Source organism: Mobula birostris, chromosome 16, assembly GCF_030028105.1.
Source record: "Mobula birostris isolate sMobBir1 chromosome 16, sMobBir1.hap1, whole genome shotgun sequence".
Taxonomy (NCBI): Eukaryota; Metazoa; Chordata; class Chondrichthyes; order Myliobatiformes; family Myliobatidae; genus Mobula; species Mobula birostris.
In genome coordinates, this window is record NC_092385.1 from 31,947,414 (window position 1) to 31,969,213 (window position 21,800).

Genomic DNA, 21,800 nt, shown 5'->3' on the forward strand with positions numbered 1-21,800 from the left:
CTCGCTCTCTCTCTCTCTTATCGCGCCCACGCGCGCTCTCTCGCTCGTGGTCGCTCTCACTCGAGCTTGCTTTCTTGCTCTCTCCCTCTCGCACTCGCGCTCTCTCCCTCTTTCGTGGTCGCTCTCACTCGCGCTCGCTCTCTCGCTTTCTCTCACGCTCGCTCTCAAAAAAATCAATTTCCGGGACATTGTATATAATTTGCGGGCATCAGGGAGCCACTATTAATTTGTGGGAGACTCCCGGAACTTCTGGGAGATGTGGGATGTCTGCATGATACCAGCCATAACTAGCACACTTAATGTACAGCACTCTGCAAGTGTCTTAGGAACATATATGTATAGCTAGGATGCCCAAGACTTTTGCACAGTACTGCAATTTTATGTATTGCACTATACTCTGCCACAAAAAAAAATTCATGACGTGTAAATGATGATTCTGATATGGGTCTCGATTGTGGACTGAGAGTGAGAAGGGGGCAGGGAGAGGAGAATCATGGTTTAGAAAAGGGGGAGCAAGTGGGAGGGGGTGGGAAGCACCAGAGAGACATTCTGTAATAATCAATAAACCAGTTGTTTGGAGTCAAATGACCTTGCCTGTTATCTCAGGGCTGTGTGTGTCTGCACGCATGCCAGCTCCTGTTCCTGGCACTTCTCTGCTACGTGTCCCACACCCCTCCCATGGCACTCCACCTTTGCCACTCACACAGAATCATTTTCTCCCACCAGATTTACAAACATGCCCTCCATTCCATGTTGACAAATACAGTACTGTGAAAAAGTCTTAGGCACCCGAGATATATAACTTTTGTACAGTACTCTATTTCTGCTCTTTTCAATAGGATTTAAAATTTTATTTTATTAATTTCTATAACTTAAATGAAACCTTTAACATTTAATATTTTTTCTTTAAACACTATTGAAAAGAGCAGAAATAGAGTACTGTGCAAAAGTTATATATCTCCGGTGCCTAAGACTTTCATTGCCTCTGAGAGTTGAAACCTTGGAAATGGCCTCCCGACCTCCGGGGGAGGGGGGGGGGTGTGGGAGGAGGGAAGGCTTTAGAGGCTTGGTGACTACAAACAGAAGCACAGTTATGGCATTAATGTAGGGGTGAATACAAGATCCTGTTCAATGAATGGTCACTATCGCACTCGAACTTAAATCAGCAATTGTTATGAAGACGCCTAAAGTGCACTCATAATTGGTTAAATTTGAAAGACTAGTAAAAAATTCTTACCCATTGGCTGATGCATAGCTGTGTATTGGGGTACTGGCAAATTCTGTAACACAAGTCCTAAGCAGAAATAACTATAATTGCTATTTTCTGTTATGTATATTTGAGGTATAGCTTCCATTAATGAATTGTATTACTGAACTAACTCTTTGATGGTAGTTTGTATGTTTTTTATTCTGTTTATGTCCTGATGGCCTTTAGACTGCACCATGTATCCAAGAAGCATAAACTCATGTACACTTATTTACAAAACAATTCATGTAGAGGGACGTCCTGTAAAACATCGCACTCCCAGGGTCCTGGCCTCAGGAATGAATAATGCCATGAGCTATCAAACAGGGGATAATGCTGTTGCTGCGGAAAGCAGTTTTACCAGTGTTGGGGAGGCTGTAGGAGTCTAGACAATAGACAATAGGTGTAGGAGTAGGCCATTCAGCCCTTCGAGCCAGCACCACCACCACCATTCACTGTGATCATGGCTGATCATCCACAATCAGTACCCTTTTCCTGCCTTCTCCCCATATCCCTTCACTCCGCTATCTTTAAGAGCTCTATCTAACTCCTTTTTGAAAGAATGCAGAGAATTGGCCTCCACTGCCTTCTGAGGCAGAGCATTCCACAGATCCTCAACCCTCTGTCTAGATCCACTGCAGTGGTCAGATCGAGGAAGGTTAGAGGATGAAGACCAATGGAAGGATGAAAGTGTCACTGCAATTGGTAGGTGGAAGGAGATATTCTATGTGTGGCAGTGGCAGGGGCTTTCAACTGACTGCTCTGATGAGGTCCGGCTTGACCAATGTGTTCTGAGAAGGTTGAAGGCTTTAAATGAGAAAATATTGGTAACTTTTAGACTATGATTACAGGGCAGTTTAAATTCAATGATTCAAAGTACATTATCAAAGAATTATACAATCCTGAGATTTGTTTCCTCACAAGTAGTCACAAAGCAAGAAACCCAAAAGAACCCAATTAAAAAAAAAGAGACCAACACCTGATGTGCAAGGGAATGGAGAAAAAACACAAATCAAGCAAACAGGTGAACCAAGAAACAAGCAACAACATTCCGAACCAAAATTGAGTCCTCAGATCCGAACCCTGGAGAGGCCCAGAGTGGGCACAAAGCCTCTCATCAGTTCAGCATATTAGCAGACACTTAGCACAGCAGCCAGGGCAGTCTTCATAGCCTCAGCGCCATGGAGAGAGGAGTGACCATTGCAGAGAATGAGCGAAATCGGCTCTCACCTTGGATCCTGACATGCCATCTTTTCACTCTATCTCGGATGCTGAAGTAAACTCAGTGGTGGCACTCTCAACTGTTTAGGAAGATTCTAGATTCATACCTAGTACTGGAAATTGAGCACATCTTCCATGCCAAAGCAAATCTATTGTAGTACTGAGGGAAGTGGCACAATGTTGTGGGTCCTGCCTGTTAACTTCCAGATGTGATGCTAGACCGATGTCTTCACTTCTCTCTTAGGTCTAATTATCTTAGTCCAATTATTGCTTTGGAGTTATTGTTTTGCAGCTCATGTTCTGTGCTATTTAATGTTGGAAGCCCCTATATCACTATGCCACCTACAGGAGCTGCCAGTAATGAATTTGTATTGACATACAGGAACATAGTTTCCAATTAGAAATGCTCTAAGGTTTTTACTGTCATCTCAATATCACCTAAGATAAAATATTGTGACTTTCCAAATGAAATTTTAATTATAGTCAATACAACAATAAATTGAACTTTTCAAATACAAAAACAAAGGACAATCTGATAAACCTGGATACTAGCTGGGATCTGATGGACGCCTAATGCTATGAAATCTCGTTCAGCTTTGTAACTATCTGAGTAAGAGTATCAATAATGTGCTAACTAGCTTGAAAATAGAGATCTTGGTACTTTAACAAAATGAAAATTAGCAACAGTGCTTCACATATACTTCAGTTCTGTCAACTGCATCCACTGAACTAGATATGAAATCACATGCAAGTGCACATTGATAAATAATTCACACTAATAGCATGCATAAGTGGTGGAAATGAGAACACACACGGCTATGTGATCAAGAGCACCTCTCCACTATTATCAGGCACACATCAATTGTGCAAAGCAAGACCAGGATGCTTTATTCTACATAGTTATATATGTAACTGTACGCAATAGCCACTTTATTAGGTACGCCTGTTTATCTGCTTGTTAATACAATTATCTAATCAGCCAATCATGTGGCTGCAACTCCATGCAGACATGGCTACGAGATTTAGTTGTTGTTCAGATCAAACTTCAGAATGGGGAAGAAGTGCGATCTAACAGACTTTGACCATGTTGGTGCCAGATGGGGTGATTTGAGCATCTCAGAAACTGCTAAACTCCTGGGGTTTTCTTGCACAGCGGTCTCTAGAATTTACAGAGAATGGTGTGACAAACCAAAAAAAAAAATCCAGTGAGCGACAGTTCCGTGGGCAAAAGAATCTTGTTAATGAGGGAGGTCAGAGGAGAATGGCCAGACTGGTTGAAACTGAGCGGAAGGCAACAGCAACTGGAATAACCATGTGTTACAACAGTGGTGCACAGAGGAGCATCTCTGAATGCACAACACATCAAACCTTGAAATGGATGAGATACAGCAGAAGGCAACCACATACGTACACTCATTAGGTACAGGAGGTACCGAATAAAGTGGCCACCGAGTGTACTTGCCCAATGATATATCCTCGTAGACAATAAATTAAAGTGCATCAATTTAAAGATATGTGATGGTGCTTTAGAGTTACAGATTGCTGAACATAATTCTTTGGAGTCTTCATTCATAACATAACTGCAAGGCAGGTTGATAGACAAATTTGAATGCTTTACTGATCTGTCAATATTCTTATAATGGCATGGCAAAGGGACTCAAAATTCAAGTGTTCTTTTCTGCCACTGTATGCAAGCATGGCGTTACTCATCAGCCAACAATAAGTAAAACGAGAATTCACATACTAATACTCAATATAACTAGTATTTTACCTTCTTTCAATTCCAAAAATATTTTACAACATTGCAAGTTCTTGCCAAGTAATATTTGCAAATCAACACTCCACTATTTCATTAAGCTTAATTGCAACCCGAAGGATGACCTCCTTCACAAAGCACTTTGTTACTGAAAAAGGGTTAAATACTTATTTTAACTGCTGCAATTACAGGACGCACTAAATATTTCTGCACTGTGTGAAAATAGAAATTGCTGTCGAGTTGCCAAAAATTCATCTCACTGTTTAAAGTTAGGTGGACCAAAGTGTGAAATGTGGGGACTTCACATTCATCTCTACTGCAAGAGGGAGAAAACACGAGCGGATACTGGAAACAAGAAACAGAAAATGCTGGAAACACTGTTGGTCAGGCAGTATTTGTGGAAAGGGGAATAGAGTGTCTTTGACCTGAAACAATAACACTGTTTCTCCTTCCACAGATGCCACCTAACATGCAGAATACTTGGTCGTGGCTATCAGTGGTATCTGCTGGAATGTATTTATAATTACAATTAAAAGGTGGGGTTGGGAAGGGTGGGGATGCCAGGTGGTTGAATTTGTTTGAAAACTAAAAGATAGATGAGTAACTTGTAGTATGTTCGAAATTGGATTCCACCTTTGAATTACTGCAACTTTATATCTAAATTTATATTTAAGATGAATTGTTGGACAGGTGGTAGAATACAAAATAATTATTTTCTAGTGAAATTTCATTATCCCCTGGATAATGGGAACAGTTTTATTAAAAACAGAAACAATAAGATTTATACACTTTATCATGATGCTAAGCCATTTGTTATACAAATAGATACGCTACAAATATTTAGAACTGGAGCTTATATTTGGTAATGAAATTCATAACAATTCGCTGCTTTCTAATGAGGACATTAACTTATTTACCTTCAAGAGTGAACAGAAAAATGATGAAAATGCATGCAATGCACATTATCATCCAATTTCAGATCTTCTTGCTTGTATATTTAACTTTCATTGATGATTTGCTTTATATGGTTCATAATAAAGTGCAAACTAATACTCTGCCAGAACAACACTTAGAGTCAATTTACTAATCGAACCTTGGTCATTATAGTCATTTAGTACTGTTGCAACAGTTAAGCCCAAGGTACGAATCAAAATCACAACGGACAAGCAGTAATGATTTTTCTCACCTATTCCAAATGGAAGTGTCCATCATTTCTATCCTTCCCCTACAATTCATTGTGCTCACAAACTGTGCAAATTTAATTATCCTATTATATCATTGTGTTTTAAGCACTTTGTCAAAAGTTAATCAAAAGATTAAACTCATTGTACCACAGCAAGTTCAATCATATGACAGGCCTATCCAGGAATAGCATGTAACAAAAGCTATTAAAGCCGCATAAGTGTAAAAAGAGATTTAACCAACAGCAATCACAAAGTGAATGAACAGTTTCTTTCTAAAGATGGAAATAATGCAATTTACCCAGTGGAGATGAAGAGCTTTTTCCAAAGTCAGAAAACTGCAAATTTGTTTCCCCGCAAAGGGAGCAAAAAAAAATCTCATGTTGATTTTTACATTGTGATTAGGAACTGCAGAAGCTCAAACATAATTGTCACCTGGAAACAAGCTTTAAAATATGTAAAATTACTACAAAGTTCCACAATTGGATCACCAATAGAAAGCAAACAGTTCTCACCTCCTCGCTGAACCAAGAGTGTCACTTCACTTCCTTTGGGGCATTCTAACAGTGTATCAACTACTTGATTATGACTTAAGTTCTGGACATTCTTCTTGTTGACTTCTAGCAGCAGATCTCCTTCTTTCAGGCCTCGACAGCGCGGACCATCCACAATTTGTTTAACTCTTTGACCGCCACCACCAGGACTGTCTGCTATGGTGAAACCAAAGCCCATGGGGCCTTTCACTATATGAACAGTTATAAGTTCGGGTTGAGTGGCTATAGAGGAGGCCAGAGAGGCACTATCATTGCCGTAGGCTGTATGGGATCCATTCGATGAAACCTCACCGGACGATGGACTATACGGTCTCTGATCCTTTGCTCCATTCCCATTTGCAGTAGCCGTTTGGCTACTGTGGCTTGACAGGGAGTCACAGTTTTCTTGGCCATTGACAATAATTGGCTCCTTATCTGAAATGGCCACTGAAGTCACCAAACTGGTATTTGGATCATCTGGATCAAAAGGCAGAGGATAACCTCGGCAAAGTTCAAGATCCACTGTTGCACCAATGGGAATCGACTGAAATATTTTCACAACTTGAGCATGGGTATATCCCAGCACGCAACTGCTATTTACACTTACTATAACATCACCTAAAGGAGGAAAATTAGAAGCAGTTAATTACACCGATGCATCACCAATTACTTTTATTTATGCACATTCACTTCACAATTATATTCTTAATTCACAAAGTGTAGCGCTGTACAACATTTGCATAATACTTTGACAATGGCAATATATTAATACTGTTGAATAATGATGTAGCCAATAGATTAAGTAGATGCTACCAACCAGACACCTTGGCAGACTATAATCAAGGCAAGTGGCTTTGACTTTGACATGAAACTTCTGGAATCCTAGGATTAATATCTGAATATTGACAGGTAGCATCATAGCAGGTCATCTCCAAAACCCAGTCGCATGTAACTAGCTCAGCTTTACTACATACATACATATCCTGCAGTCTACTATTACTGCAGGACTTGAATATCTACAGGACAAAGAAGCTGGAAGTAAAAATCATTGCACCTAGCAAAGTGCTTTTTCCCCAAAGCTCCTTTCTGGAAAGTAATAGAGGGCCATTAAAACAAAAACTTCATGCGATCTTAAAGGTTTTATTCCCCCCAGTCAGTTAATATAATTAACCATTCTAGTTAGCTATCCCACCCCACTTTATATATTACCTCAGTCACTGCACTATAAACATTTTAAACCACTTTTTTAATGCTATTTACATTGTGAATACATGCTGGCACATTTTATTCCATATCTGTACTTAATTTTTATATAATTCTTTATTTTTTATAATTGTTGAATGGTGTTTTTTATTGCATATCATGCCAGTACACCACAGTAAATTCCCAATGTGTGTAAATGTACACAGCAAATAAAGCTGATCCTTGATCCTTCACAAGGCTCTTCTGTTACTGAGGTTGCAGTAACTGGGAAGCACTGAAATGGAAGCTTGAAGCTGAGCTGCTGTCCACATTTCATTGTTCGTTTTCACTCCAGCGGTTATACTGGGGAGCTAAAGCCTCAAAGAAGGAGAAAAATACAGAGCCTAGTCCTCAGTCCACAGAAGTTTAGATCACACAGAAGGACTTAATGTCACAACTGATCATGGACCTGCAGCTTCTGGAGAAAGCTGCACAGTGGAGAGTTAAGAGAGTGGCGGGAAATAAAATATGTGTAAAACCATGAAACTGGAATATTTCTTATGATTTCTTACCTGTCTCCATTTTTCCATCCAGTGCTGCAGGTCCGTCAAGAACTAAACTTTTAATCTGCAGGAATTCATCAGGCTCATCGCCACCAACAACAGTGAATCCAAATCCTCGCGTACTCTTCTTTAGTTTGGTGTTGATGAACTGCCCCTTCAACTCTGCCGGGTTTTTTGTAAAGAAGGGCTTGCCTGTTCATAGAAATGAATAACAACATAAATTGTTCTTGCTCAGTCTCAGGTTCCAGTTGGGAACAAATTGAGAAATTGCAACTCCTAACAACCTGACACACCCTAAAAATCAGCAAAGCGCATTTTAAAAATTTCAATCTGATTTTTGATTGTAACTTAACTATGAGGTAAAAAGGAAGATCCTGCTGTTGAACACAGCATCCAAATTACATCAACCCATTTAGAACACACTAGTCCTCAAAGGATCAGAAGTGGAAAGGGTGAGCATCTTCAGATTCCTGAGTGGCCTTGGCCCAACATATTGATGCAATTACAAAGAAAGCATGACAGCGGCTATATTTCACTGGGAGTTTGAGGACACGTGGTAAGTCACCAAAGCTATTTGCAAGTTTCTACAGATGCACTGTGGAGACCGTTCTGACTGGTTGCATCACTATCCGGTATGAAGGGGCCACTGCACAGGATTGGAAAAAGCTGCAGAAAGTTGTAAACTCAGCCAGTTCCACCATGGCTAGCCTCCCCAGCAGAGGACACCTGCAAAAGGCAAAGCCTTGAAAATGTGGCATCCATTACTAAGGACCCCCATCACCCAGGTCATGCCCTCTTCCCTTTGCTACCGTCAAGGTGGTGGTGTGGAAGACTAAAGACACACACTCAATGTTTCAAAAACAGCTTCTTCCCCTCCAGCAGATTTCTGAATGGACAATGAATGCATGAACATTCATCATCATTATCAGGTGCCATGCCCAGTTTGAGCTTTGACGGCCATGGCCCACACACTCCTGTTTCGGGTCAAGTGGATCAATTCATTGGTATTCATTTCCAGTTCTTTGGTTGCTGACTCCATCATCATTTGCCTTTGTCCTCCTCTTGCTTTCTTCCCTTCAATCTTTCCCATAATTACCGTGCATTCTAACTCCTCTTTCCTAATCACATGTCCAATGAATTTACGTTGCTTTTTCATGATCTCATACATTATTTCTCTTTTTGTGTTTGCTCTGTTCATGACATCCTCGTTAGATGTTTGTTTCGTTGCATTCTCCTCAAAAACCACATCTCTGCTGCTACAATTCGTTTCCTCATGTTACTAGATATTGTCCAACATTCTGAGCTACATAATATAACTGGATAAACCAAACATTTCAGTACTCTGAGGCGGGTTGTCATGCCTAGTTTAGTACTAGTCAGTATACTCTTCATTACCTAGTTTTTCCCCTCTCTTGATACCAAACTGATACCTAATACTGAACTACAGTCCCCAAGTTGAATGGTGTTACTTGCTGATAATATGGTTTTGATAAAACATTATACAAGGCAGCCTCCTCAATGAATTTCACCTACAAAATGCCTTAATACACGAATCTTAAGCTTGATATCTATTGCATAGCACATTTGATTTCAGACTGTACCACCTTGTGCTGGGGTTTCTCTGAAGCCGTCCTGGTTATTCTGCGTGTAGTTTTGAGTTTTGGGACCAGGAGATGCTTGATGCTCCGTCCACTCTGAAAAGGTAAGAAAAATTAAATTTGAAGCATTACTTCATTATATGATTTTGTTCAACAGTGACACCACCCCAAATTCTATAATTAGCTATAAAGGATCACTTCCTTCAGAATAATAATAAAAAAAAATTTAAAAAAAAAAAATCGCTGTTTGGAGTGAAATATATTCCTTTCGTTCGCTATAAAGTGCTAAATATTACATTAGCTAAACACTTGGGAGGTCAAGCAGAAATGATAAATTGTCTCCAATCTCAATGTTCACACTCTTTTTCTTTCCACAGGTTCTTTAAGATTTTTCTGGTTTATTTTTTTAAAAACATTTCCAAAACATACAACTTCTTGATTCCTCCAAGTTCATGGGAAGTAGAAATTCATTCAATGCCACTGTCAGGTCTAGAAATTGTCTGAGCAAAGCCAACCAAAATCCCATCCAGATCTGGGGAGTTCTTGTTCAATTTACGATGATCCTGCCATAAATATTAATTTGATAATCTCAGTAGTGCTGATGACATGAATAATGTTAATTATTTAATTTGATTTTAACACTTACTTAGTGAATATTTGAGGTGGGGAATCTGGTCTATTCATGTGGGAGGAGAGGGCCAGGGAGGCAGACACTAAGATTTCAGTTATATGGTACTGAACAGGTCCTTCCTGACCCGCTCCAAACTGAAAATGCTGGAAACACTCATCAGATCAGGTAGCACAGAAAAGTTAATGCTTTGGGTCTGAAACCCTTCAAAGGAACTGGGAAAGAAGCTTTATTTGTTGCAGGTACATCAAAACATACAGTGAAATACCTTGCCTTGCGTCAACAAGCAATACAATCCAGGGATTGTGTTGGGGAGCAACCCCTAAGTGTAACCAAACCTCAGTGCAGCAAAGTGTCAACTCAAAGCCAACTTTTACCTTCTGCTTGTTGCTGCTCAAGTTGCTTTTTGCGCTTTGCCTCAGCAACCGGATTCTCATATTGTGTTTTCCTATTGATATGACTAATGAGAGAGACAATGTCTTGTTAGAATACAAACAAGTTCTACAAGGAACTATGTCTACAACAGTTTCAAGTGCTGACAGCATAAATGTATATTATGCATTTATTCATTTAAATACCTGCTTCAGGAAAAACATATCCAATGAAATTAGATGTTAAGTTGTATGTGTGGCTATGAACTGTCTCTATTAACAAGTTCATACAGCTAAAGCATCGATACTAAAGCAGTATGCTATAATCCATTTAAACAAATACATACATCATAGATTATACCTAAATACACAAAACAAAATAAAAAACTCCAATTTCCATCAAATTCGGCAGGGCAAAGAGCAGTGGCTCACTAACATTGCACGGCAGGACATCTGGCCAAAAAAACTAATTTGAGAAACATATGCATGACTCATCAAATTAGAGTTGCCTGAGATGTTCGAGAGATTAACATTACATGCTGAAGGTGAACTCATGTTCAGGAGCTGACTTGTGTTTTAATGGTTTTTTTAGGCACCTTCATTAAAGGAAGCAGAATTACACTTCCAAAGAAAGGAATTACATTTGGGAGAAGTTGTAAGTGAAACATTTGAAAATAAAACAAGCAACATTGGTAAAGGACCAATGTTCAAAGATCATTGACCCTAGATAGCTCACGTAATGTGATAGCAGCAGAATCCCTTTGAGAAAGCCACATACTGTAAGTCTCATATCTAACTGGGAAGGACAGGTGAAGGGGAATAGCTCATGGAACAGTTCATCACAAAGTAGAAAGATAAAATTGGATTACATTTCTCTCTTGATAATAATTTTAGTTTAATAACTATTGGTTGTGTTATTGGTTATACTTACTCGACATAATAGATGCCATATACGGGGTCATCTATTTTCTCCCATCCAGAGGGCAGTTCTGAAAGTAGAGAAAGATACCTCAAGTAAAGAAACTTGCTGATTTATTGCAAGTAAGATTAAATGCATTGAGGACAAAGACACACGAGGGTAAAATTCTGTTCCTTGCCCATTTCAAAACCTTTTTCTGATGCAATCCACTTGCAACTAGCCACACCAGTGCTGTAGATTAAGGACTTTTAAGCACGAGACACTGACAGCAAATTAAACTTTCTCAGCCTTTCGTACTGGATTTACTCATAAAATCTGTCACATTTAAGGTCATTGCCACATTATACTACATAGCATTATCTTCTTTAGAAAGTGAGATGAACAAGTAGTTCCGCATTTTGTTCAATTTCTTATCATTAAGAATCACATTACCAAGAACAGGCATCCATTAGTCTCCTGAGACCATGGATTTGCGCCTTGGAAGGTTTCCAGGGCACAGGCCTAGGCAAGGTTGTATGGAAGAACGGCAGTTGCCTATGCTGCAAGTCTCCCCTCTCCACGCCACCGATGTTGTCCAAGGGAAGGGAAGGGCACTAGGGCCGATACAGCTTGGCACCGCTGTCGTCGCACAGCAATGTGTGGTTAAGTGCCTTGCTTAAGGACACAACACGCTGCCTCAGCTGAGGCTCGAAATAGTGACCTTCAGATCACTAGACTGACGCCTTAACCACTTGGCCACTAGGTAGTGTGTAAAAGCACATACATGATAGTATGGTTTCATGATAATTATATAGCTGCATGTTAATTTAAGTTAATACAATTGACTTAAATAAATTGATTAATACTTTAAAACAACGTTGTTGCATCAGTACAGATCTTGCATATGTAGGGATTCAGGTTCATCTCTTATTTCCATGTAACAGAATGGTGGAGCTAGTACAGCTGTCATCTCACACCTCAGTGACACTGATTCCGTTCTGACCTCCAGTGCCATCTGTGCAGAGCATGTCTATTCTTCCCAGTAACCGTGTGAGTTTCCTCTGAGTGCAACTGCTTCTTCCACGTCACAAAGTGTAGGTTGGAAGATTAAGGGCAACTTACAATAGCCAGTTAACGTGCAAGTGAGTGGTAGAATCCGGGGAGAGTTTGGGGTGAACGTGGGGAGAATAAAGGGGGATTAGTATGAATGGATACTTCATGACTGGTGCCGACACAGTGAGCTGATGCGCCTGTTTCCACATCGTATGGATATGTAACCACATTTGCATTAGAGTCCAAGTGGGAATTCAACTCCAGCATCACAGCTAACCAGTGTTGAGGTTTTACTTCCCAAAACTTATATCAGCTGCTGGTAACTCGTGCCTTTCCGTTTTGAAACGTATCTTATAACAAATTCAAATGCTGCCCACCGTCTGGAATGTCATTAGTGGCCTCACAACACCAGGGGGAAGAAACTCTTCCTTTTCCACATTGGCAAAAGATACAGCAAAATCTGTATACACACTTTGTAAATTTGGTTTTATTGACCAGAGAAGTAATTAATTTCAGGACCAGATTACAATGGACACATTATGCATTCAATACAGGAAATCGCGAATGAATTTCTTCCATCTCTCTCCAATCCAACATCACATGATAAGGAGAAGCCCATATAGCTGAAGAAGTGTCATTTATAGTTGATCCTCTACAATGCAAAAGGCAAATATATTTCATTCATCTCACTCTGCTTTTGGGCACACCGCCTTGCCCTCTGTAATGTTTCCAGGGCACATCTGTCCTAACTTTGCAGCTGCTTTTCAAATATTGTTCCTAAACTGTCCCCATCTCTCTTCCCTTCCATGGTGACATGTAGTTTGGCGGAGGAAAGCAATGTATAGTAAATAGTTGTATGATTTAGCCTTCTTAGTTTTCCTAAACTCAACAGGATATTGAACAAGTTCTCTTCAGTTATTGAACTAACCTAATCAAAACAGATGAAATAAAAGTACTATTGCAGAAATTCCTTACCTAATAAAAGGAAACAAATTTAGAAATCAGCTTGAAAGGAAAAGCATAGAATTTAGTGATTTTCAGGAGATGTGGGCAATAATGCAGAGGCATCACTTCCTGCTGAATGGAATCCTGTGTAAGCATAGAACAGAAGATTTCTTGCTGGTATCTTCTTTCTAAAGACCAGGTAGCTCTATTTTTCATATTTTAGAAAAATAATGTGAAATAGGGACAGGATTCTCAGCATTGTCTGGTTAATAATTATAGTGTTATTTCACTATATTAAAGATAATATTCTCTAAGTGGATTTAGATAGAAACGGAATGAGGTGAAAATTATTATACTGTATTTGTAAATGAAAATCAAAAAATAAACTGCTGATGCTGGAAATCTGAAATAAAAACAGAAAATATGTTAGAAAAACTCAGCAGGTCAGGTTTTCTACAGCATCTATAGAAAGAGTAATAGTCATTGCTTTCAGGCAGTGATGCTTCATCAGAACTGGAAAATTGTAACAATCCAATCCTAATTGTCTTTGAATATTACTGAATTCTACAAATATTGGGCTTGATAAATAGAGATTGAGCACGTCATGTGCTCTAACCTTCACAGACAATTTCTAACATCATCAGATGATGAAGGTTTTTTAAACTACTACACGAATGTTTTTGCTATCTGTTCAGTAAAGTTGCAGTGGCCCATATTTTAGGAACTGGGTCAAATCTGAGAACTGCGTCAATGAAACTTGCTGGGATTGGCATTTTCTATTCTGACTCTACCCTACTCTGCAGCTTAACTGCTGCAAGTCTTACAGTATTAGATCTGCTCTGGTAATTCCGACCTTCCTCTCTGAAAGATCACCCTGCAATAGCTAACATATTTTTATTGACCTGAATGACTGGGGGAACATGATGTAGCAGGAAAACTCCCTTAGCAACTGCTCAGACACTCTTTTTTTTTCCCCCCGGCAGTATCTTTTATCTGTGAATGTGAAGGCTGCACTGCAGAAATGAAGATTTTTTTTTTTTTTTTTTTTTTTTTAAAAAAGCACTGCAACTGGGAAATGCCCAGGCAGAACCCAGTCTAATTCACAAATGAGTGTATGCACTAGCCTCTTGAGTGCACCTAATTGCAATCACTGCCATTTGTTGATTTTCATGTCGTCTAAATGATGGAGTTATTCAGCTGGCAGTAAAACAGGAATAATTCACCAATCAGACAAAATGTGATTAAATTCTCTGTACTGATTTTTTTAAAAAAGTCACCTCAATCAAATTATTCACAATAACTTGTAAATTCATATACATAATCAGCTTCTTTAATTTATAAAAAAACAAAGTCACTCCAGTAATGTTTATTATATTCTAGGTGCAAGCAGTGTTTGTCATCACAAATCTTCAGCTTTTCCCTTACCACTTCAGGACCACTCAAAAGTATGTAGGCTTAGAGTAAAGGAAAGGCGGGATGTGAGATAGTTAGAGAACAACTGGAATCAATATTTTGAGAAACGTTTTGCTCAGGAATCAATTACTTTCTATGTTTAAGGGAAAATTTAAAAGATTTGATTTTAGTGCATTTTCTACAGAACAAGGAAGCAAGCTTCAATCATAGAAATGACTTCACCAACATGGTTTAAAAAGGAAGCAGCTTGGATGCATTCTCTAGGTGTCTTGGCACTTGTATGTACACTTGTAAAACAACCCTTGTATACATGCTATGTCAGCAATATTCGAACAAACAAAAGGAGAAATAAAATTCATGCAAGTGCACTAATTTTAATGTAATATAACAAAACTGGATTCTTTGCTGTAAATATACCAAGAATGTTGCTTTCAGGTTCCACCTTGTTAATTACTATTCTTCATTTCTTGTAGTGTAACATTAGTCTGAACTGTACTTTGAAGGTACTCTCCCCCGCCCCCCACAATTGCACTGATAATGAACATCCCAGCTTGCTACAAGCTTCACTGAGTCTGGTCAGGTTCTGAACTGCTCACAAATCCATAGTGAGCAGTCTGCAGTGAGGGCAATGAAATAAATCAGATTTGTTGGAAGGCAGACAATTCAAAGATGCACTCAGGTAATGGAGATTTATTTACTTGTGAAGGCCAAATTTGCAGGTTAAAAAATCTACAGGCAGCAATTTTGACACACTGTGTTCGAAAACATACAAATCTCCCATTCAGTTAACTCTAGTGTGTATAGTACATAACTGCAAATTAAAATATCTGAATTGCAATATACTATGTGGTCTCTCTCTTCTATATGTGTGTGTATATATACATACATATATACACATAATATATAAACACACATTTATATATATATACATATTTATACATACACACATACCGTGGAAAGGGCTCTTTGAGCCGCGCTGACAGCGATCCCTGATTTAACCCTAGCCTAGTCCCTAATCACGGGGCAATTTACAATGACCAATTAATCCACCAACTGGTAGATCTTTGGACTGTGGGAGGAAACCCACACTCTCACGGGGAGACCATACAAATGCCTTATAGGCTATGTGAGAAATCAACTCAGGTTGCTGGTACTGCAAAGTGCGGTGCTAACCACTACGCTAACGTGCCTGCCCCACATATACATACTTACATACACACACACACACACACACACACACACACACACACACTATTCATCCTATTCACAATGAGAAATTTTAGACATCTCATCAGCAAAAGAAATCATAGGAGCACCTTAGTCATTTCCCATCAATGACCATAGATTGTTGAAAGATGGTTTAGATCTGCATATTGAGATTTCGTTGCATTAAAACAGAATCTCTTATTAAATGCATAACTAACAGAGCACGGTATCTCTTTCATCACAATAATAAAGACTGGGGAAAAATTCCATTATTTATTTAAACACATTACTGCACAGCATACTGTAAGTGAATTACCTATTTCACTGTCCAGTTCCTCTGTGTGTACCCCTTCTTCTCCAAGGCAAGTGCATCAAGCAAGGGCAGAATAAAGCAACAGAAGAAAATTTAGCTAAAATTAAAAGTTAGAGCAACAACCAGAGAGCCAACTCCCAATGGCAGTAGCATCAACTACACAGGCAGTTCAAGAGAAAGAGTGAAACACAAAGCAATCAGCAAAATGACAGACATTAAAGCTACTGCACCAATTTTGGCTTGTGTAACCATAAGTCTGAATGCAAAAAGGAAACTTCTTTGATTTTACTTATTCTTAAATATGTTTGAATGCTTTAAATTCTATAATTTCTTTCATTTGTTAAAAATGGTCAATTTCCCATTTCCTAATACAAGAACAAAGACTCCTAGATGGAATTAGCAAAGAAGGCAAGATACTAAATAGAAGAGGATGTTGTAGCTTTAATAATAAAGACAAAAACCAAGAAAGGAATCCCACAAGGAAAGCCCCACTGAGAATAAGATCAAAATAGTAAATACATTTCACGCTCTTAAGACTTCTGAAGTCATAAAGCTATCTCATCCATTTAAAATTCAAATGATGATACTTAAACAGAGGTTTTCTTTAAATCAGAGATAGAGATTTAGGATAAATGACTATAAACTGAAAAAAAGTTTCACACTTTCCTAATTTAATACTGGAAACCACAAATCTGCGAAGTATTTATATCCCCAAATTTTCCTATTATTGCTTCCTTTTCCACTTCAAAGTCTTTGTAACTGCAAATTAGTTCTCATCGCAGCTAGAAACATTGCATTAGTCTTCCAAACAGGAATCTCACTGCTACATTTCAAAAACGGAACTGTTCAAACTCCCAAATGACAATGGGTGACTGTGATAAAGATAACCTAACCTTCACCATCCTCCTCCTGTTATGCAGTCTTTGACTTCACATCTCTACCAATATTGTCAGGTCCTATTCTTACCTTTTACTCCTTTACCCTTAATCCTGCGGACATCCCAAAATCTCTTCTTGATTTTGCCCTCTAACCCATCTGTATGCTGTTTCTCAGAAACATCAGTTTCTACATGTATCCTGAAGACGCAGGTTCTATCTTGCCACCTCTCTCATGACCTTGCCAAAAAATTCTCAGATTTTCATTCTGTCACCCAGAATTGATCATGATTAATTTCTGCCACTGAGCTACTAAGGAAAATGAAACAAATAGCTTCAAGGTGTGCCATATTCTGCTCCTTAAACACTGACTTCCATTTCTATAATAATTATTCAGACCTCATGCCTGTCTCAATTCACCTTTTGCTGAAATCTTCATCCATGCCTTTGGTATCCATTATAGATTTGGCTGATTGCTCTTATTCTATTTCTTGCAAAGCTAATGTCTACTTCTAATATCCTAAATGAGTAATTCCTGATTCCTGTGTTATGTTGGCTCTTTCCTGTGATGGCTTTGATTTTAAGATCGTCTTGTTTTTAAATTCCTCCGGTATTTTGCCCTTCCCGATTATCTGTAATCTTTTCTAACCCTCCAATACTAAGGGAGGCACAAAATCCCCCTTTTCTTTCCTCTTAACTTCTCCCTGAGCTTAACTGCTCTATCATAGGTAACCGTGACTTCAGCTCTTCAGGCCCGAAACACTGAAAATCCCTCTCTAAACCTTTCCACTTGCTCTTTCCCCCTTTAAGACGTTCTTAGACTGAAGTCTTTAACCAAGCTTTTCACATTTGCTCTTAAATCTTCTTACATAAAGGGCATTGATTTTTGTTTGATAACAGCCATCTGAACTGCCTTGTGACTTTTTGCTCTGTTAAAGACGTGGTATAAATGGATATTTGATGTTGCTGCTGTGTGCACAGGACATTGAACAGTGAGTCGTTTGCCAATATCAAAAGTATTTAGAAACACCATAAATAAACATTACAACAAAATGAACAAAACAATAATTAAAAACTAAAGGTGCCTTCTCTCTGTAGTCAATGGTGAATTCAAGTGTTTAAGTGAAGTCACTGATGCCTTTGGACAGTGAACTATTAATGTAATGTTTCAAAAAATAAAGTATTTAAGAACATGTTTGTCTGCAAATAAATTTTGCAACATCAAATCTGAAGAAAAACATGAATTATTTTAAGTGCATGAATCACCAAATTTAACACTTACCATCATCTTCACATTCTTCCAGTGGCTTTGGCTGCTTGTTGAGGCACCTTGGATCGAGCCATGATGTGGTCTTTGTATTATGGCTGTGAACCAATATATCGTCGAGAATTATTCGTCCACATTAGTCAGGATAAAGATAACTTAAATGCTGTTCTCCTATTGTCGTATCGCTAACATGGCCAATTTGTAAGCTATTTGCACTGTTTGAGCTACCAGCTGAAAACTTGACATTTCTTGTAACACCAAATCAGGAATCAAAAGCCAAGCTTAAAATTATTTTTCAAAATGTACTTCAGTACATTCATTCATCTTTTAAACTAGGTGAAATGATAAGACTAATGCATAGAAGTGATATCATAATGTAATTCTGGACTGCAAACAGCAAAATAATTCAAGCAACATTTAAACACCTATCATTAGAGATAAATTCCCTGGCTATTTAACAGGAATTCTTCTGATCACACAATTACTTCGATCTAAAGCAGCAAGTGAACATTAGAAACTTTTAATGTAGCTACTTCAATGGCACTGACATTGTTAACACAGATCCTCAAAAGGGAAGGAGGGGGAGACATCGGAGATACTGCAGGACATGGGACAAAATACTGGTTGAAAAGTGAATACAACAGTGGACAGTGAACAGGTGGCTGATCTATTTTATAACAAGAGAAGGAATTGAGTTGAAGGAATTCATGAATCCAGTAAATGAAGATACGCAGCTTAGGAATATCTGAAGAGAAGGACTGCCATAAATTTGGCTCTTTATGGGGAAATAGACTTTTAATAGCTCATATTGTGCAAGACAGAGATGTATGTGAATAAGGAAGCCACAAAGTTGCTGAGAGTGATTCCCTCTGGAAGCAGACTATGCTCCAATTTGCCTTCATCATCACAGTCTATATTATGGAGAGGTGCAGCTGTGGGTCCTGTCAGTTCCTTTGTACTAATTTTGTGGGCAGGGCTCATTTTGCTTGCACAATGTAACAGTGGCAATTTATAAATAATATGGTGCCCGCTCATTCTGATTAAATAAATTAAACATTCCTCTGCATTTACACCTTTGTCTGCCTTTGAAATGTTTGACTTTCATGTGGCAAGTGTACCATGACAGCCGAGATCCAAATCAGGCAAGTACACACATAAAATAAAATACTGAACATTCCTGATATTATATTATACACCTCCTGAAAATAGGATTAACACAGTTAATCTTTTCCGAGCTAGTTAAAAAAAAAGATGAAAGAAACGAGTAGCAAAAAAGTAAATAGTGAACATTGCAGAAGAAATAATTGGTTGTGCTTTGTGGTCAGCTACAAGGTTCATTGCTCACTTCAAAGAAAGCTCGGTACAGACATGAACCAATCCCTATGAACGTCAGTTTCTGATGGGATTCAATTCAATAAAATTACCAGCCTCCAGTAGCAGATGACATCATACCAATCACATCGAAGAAATTTCAGACAGCAAAACAAAAAAGGGAAAGAACAATATTTAAATAATCTTTTAAGCTTTTGCAGAACAATAAAGATTTCAATACATGCAATATATTAAAAGAGAAACTGAAAAGTCAAACATTGATATGACAATCTTAGAATGTTTTTAATGAACTGGACATGCTCAGCTGATTAAGCCCACGTCTAGACTTCTAAGCACATGTTATCAAATTTATTGATAGACTCAGAGCACCAAATGTGTATGTTCACTCTACTACAGGACTGGATACAGAATTCGGCAGCAGAGCTGACTTTTGCTGAAATGCCTGGGGAAATTGCCACTTCAATCTTGTTAGATCCAGACATGATCCAAAAATCCATTGATTTCAATTAGGGATTTGGATTATAAGGCAAAGAGGAAGGCATGTTACTATTTTTAATTATCTTGCTTGTAATGTAATGTTTTAATTATGACTTTTAATTAATTAGAAAATAGAATAGTATAGTACGGGAACAGGCCCTTCAGTCCACAATGTCTGCTGACAATGATACCGATCCAAGCTAACCCCATCTGCCTGTGCATGCTCAATCTCCCTCCATCCTCTGCCTGTTCAGCTGCCCATACAAATGCCTCTCCATTATACCACTCTATCAGTTTCTACTTCGCTTGCTGGTGCATTGCACGCACCTACTAATCTCTGCATTAGAAAAAAATGACCAATGTTCTGGATGATAATGTGGTAAACCGGATCGGCAAATTTATGGGATGACACCAAGATTGGGGGTGCAGGAGATAGCAAGGAAGACTATTGAAGCTTTCAGCAGGACCTGGGCCAGCTGGAAGAATGGGCTGAAAAATCGTAGATGGAATTCAACGCAGACAAGTGTGAGGTGTTGCACTTAAGTCACTTTTAACATTCCCCCTACCACCTCAAAGCTATGCCATCTACTATTTGACATCTCCACCCTGGGCAAAAGACTCTGGCTTTCTACACTATTTATGCCTCACAGTTTTATTTCTATCAGATTAACCCCCAGCCTCTGCTCCAGAGAATTAATTTTGTATTAATTAATTATCCATTTCAGCTTTCATGGTGTTTAGATATCTTAATGTCAGAGATATTTAATATCGCTTCAAAATCTCTGGATAAAGAAGGAAGCTTATATCTGGTAAAGGATATAGTTACCATATGAATCCTGTGAGACTTACAGAGGTTATAGGAGAAAGTAATTAGGAGAAGGAATGAAGGACATAAACAGAGAATTCCAAAACCTTTTATGAATATATTTGAGGCAAGGAGTAACTAGGGAAAGAGTCTTGTGCCTCAAGGGGAAAAAAGAAGTTTTTACGTGGAGCCAAGGGATACCGAGGAAAATGATGCAGTGGATGGAAAGTTGGGGGAGGTGTACGCTCTGGAGCATATGTGTATCCGGATGTGTCAGAGTTATTAACACATATTAAAGTGCATAAATCTCCAGGGCCGAAGGAAATCTATCCCAGGTTATCATGGGAAGAAAGGGAGAGATTACTGGTGCACTGTGGGAGAGTGTTTAAATCATTTTTTGCCTGAAGATTAGAGATTAGCTAATGCTGCTCCCACATTCAAGAAGGGTGATGGGAGTAAGCCATGGAACTACTGATCAGAGAGCCTGATATTAGCGGCAGGGAAACTTTTAGACATTTTTCATGATCACCTGGACAGGCAGAGAATGATTAGCTGGGAGCAACATGTTTTTCTGGAGTAAGGGAAATCCTGCCTCACGATAGCAAGTGGTTAGTACAACACTTGCAAGTGGTAACAGCAACCCGGGTTCACTGCTGCCTGTAAGGAGCTTGTACATTCTCCCTGTGATGTGGGTTTCCTCCGGGTGCTCTGGTTTCCTCCCACAGTCCAAAGATGTTCCGGTTGGTAGGTCAATTGGTCATTGTAATTTGTCCCATGATGAGGCAAGGGTTGTTGAGGGCTGCTGGGTGGTGCAGCTCGAAGGGCTGGATGGGCCCATTCTGCATCGCATTTCAACAAATAAATAAACAAACAAACAGACAAATAAATAAATAGAAATTTAATTTACCTATATATAAAAAAAAATAGGTGAAGGTCA

General features: G+C 38.8%; 1 protein-coding gene across 6 annotated transcripts in view; it reads right to left on the reverse strand.

Moving 5' to 3' along the window:
* Positions 1–21,800, reverse strand: part of magi1b (membrane associated guanylate kinase, WW and PDZ domain containing 1b) — a 437,777-nt gene that overhangs the window by 71,922 nt on the left and 344,055 nt on the right. For 4 of the 6 annotated variants that reach the window (XM_072280524.1, XM_072280521.1, XM_072280522.1 and 1 more), the window contains exons 6-12: positions 18,265–18,347; positions 16,111–16,146; positions 11,211–11,268; positions 10,286–10,368; positions 9,287–9,376; positions 7,692–7,874; positions 5,920–6,555 (exon numbers count right to left, since the gene is read on the reverse strand). In XM_072280524.1, the coding sequence (XP_072136625.1) occupies positions 5,920–6,555; positions 7,692–7,874; positions 9,287–9,376; positions 10,286–10,368; positions 11,211–11,268; positions 16,111–16,146; positions 18,265–18,347 (1,169 nt within the window). The remainder of the gene's footprint in view (positions 1–5,919; positions 6,556–7,691; positions 7,875–9,286; positions 9,377–10,285; positions 10,369–11,210; positions 11,269–16,110; positions 16,147–18,264; positions 18,348–21,800) is intronic. The other 2 variants (XM_072280525.1, XM_072280523.1) reach the window with 1 other exon arrangement.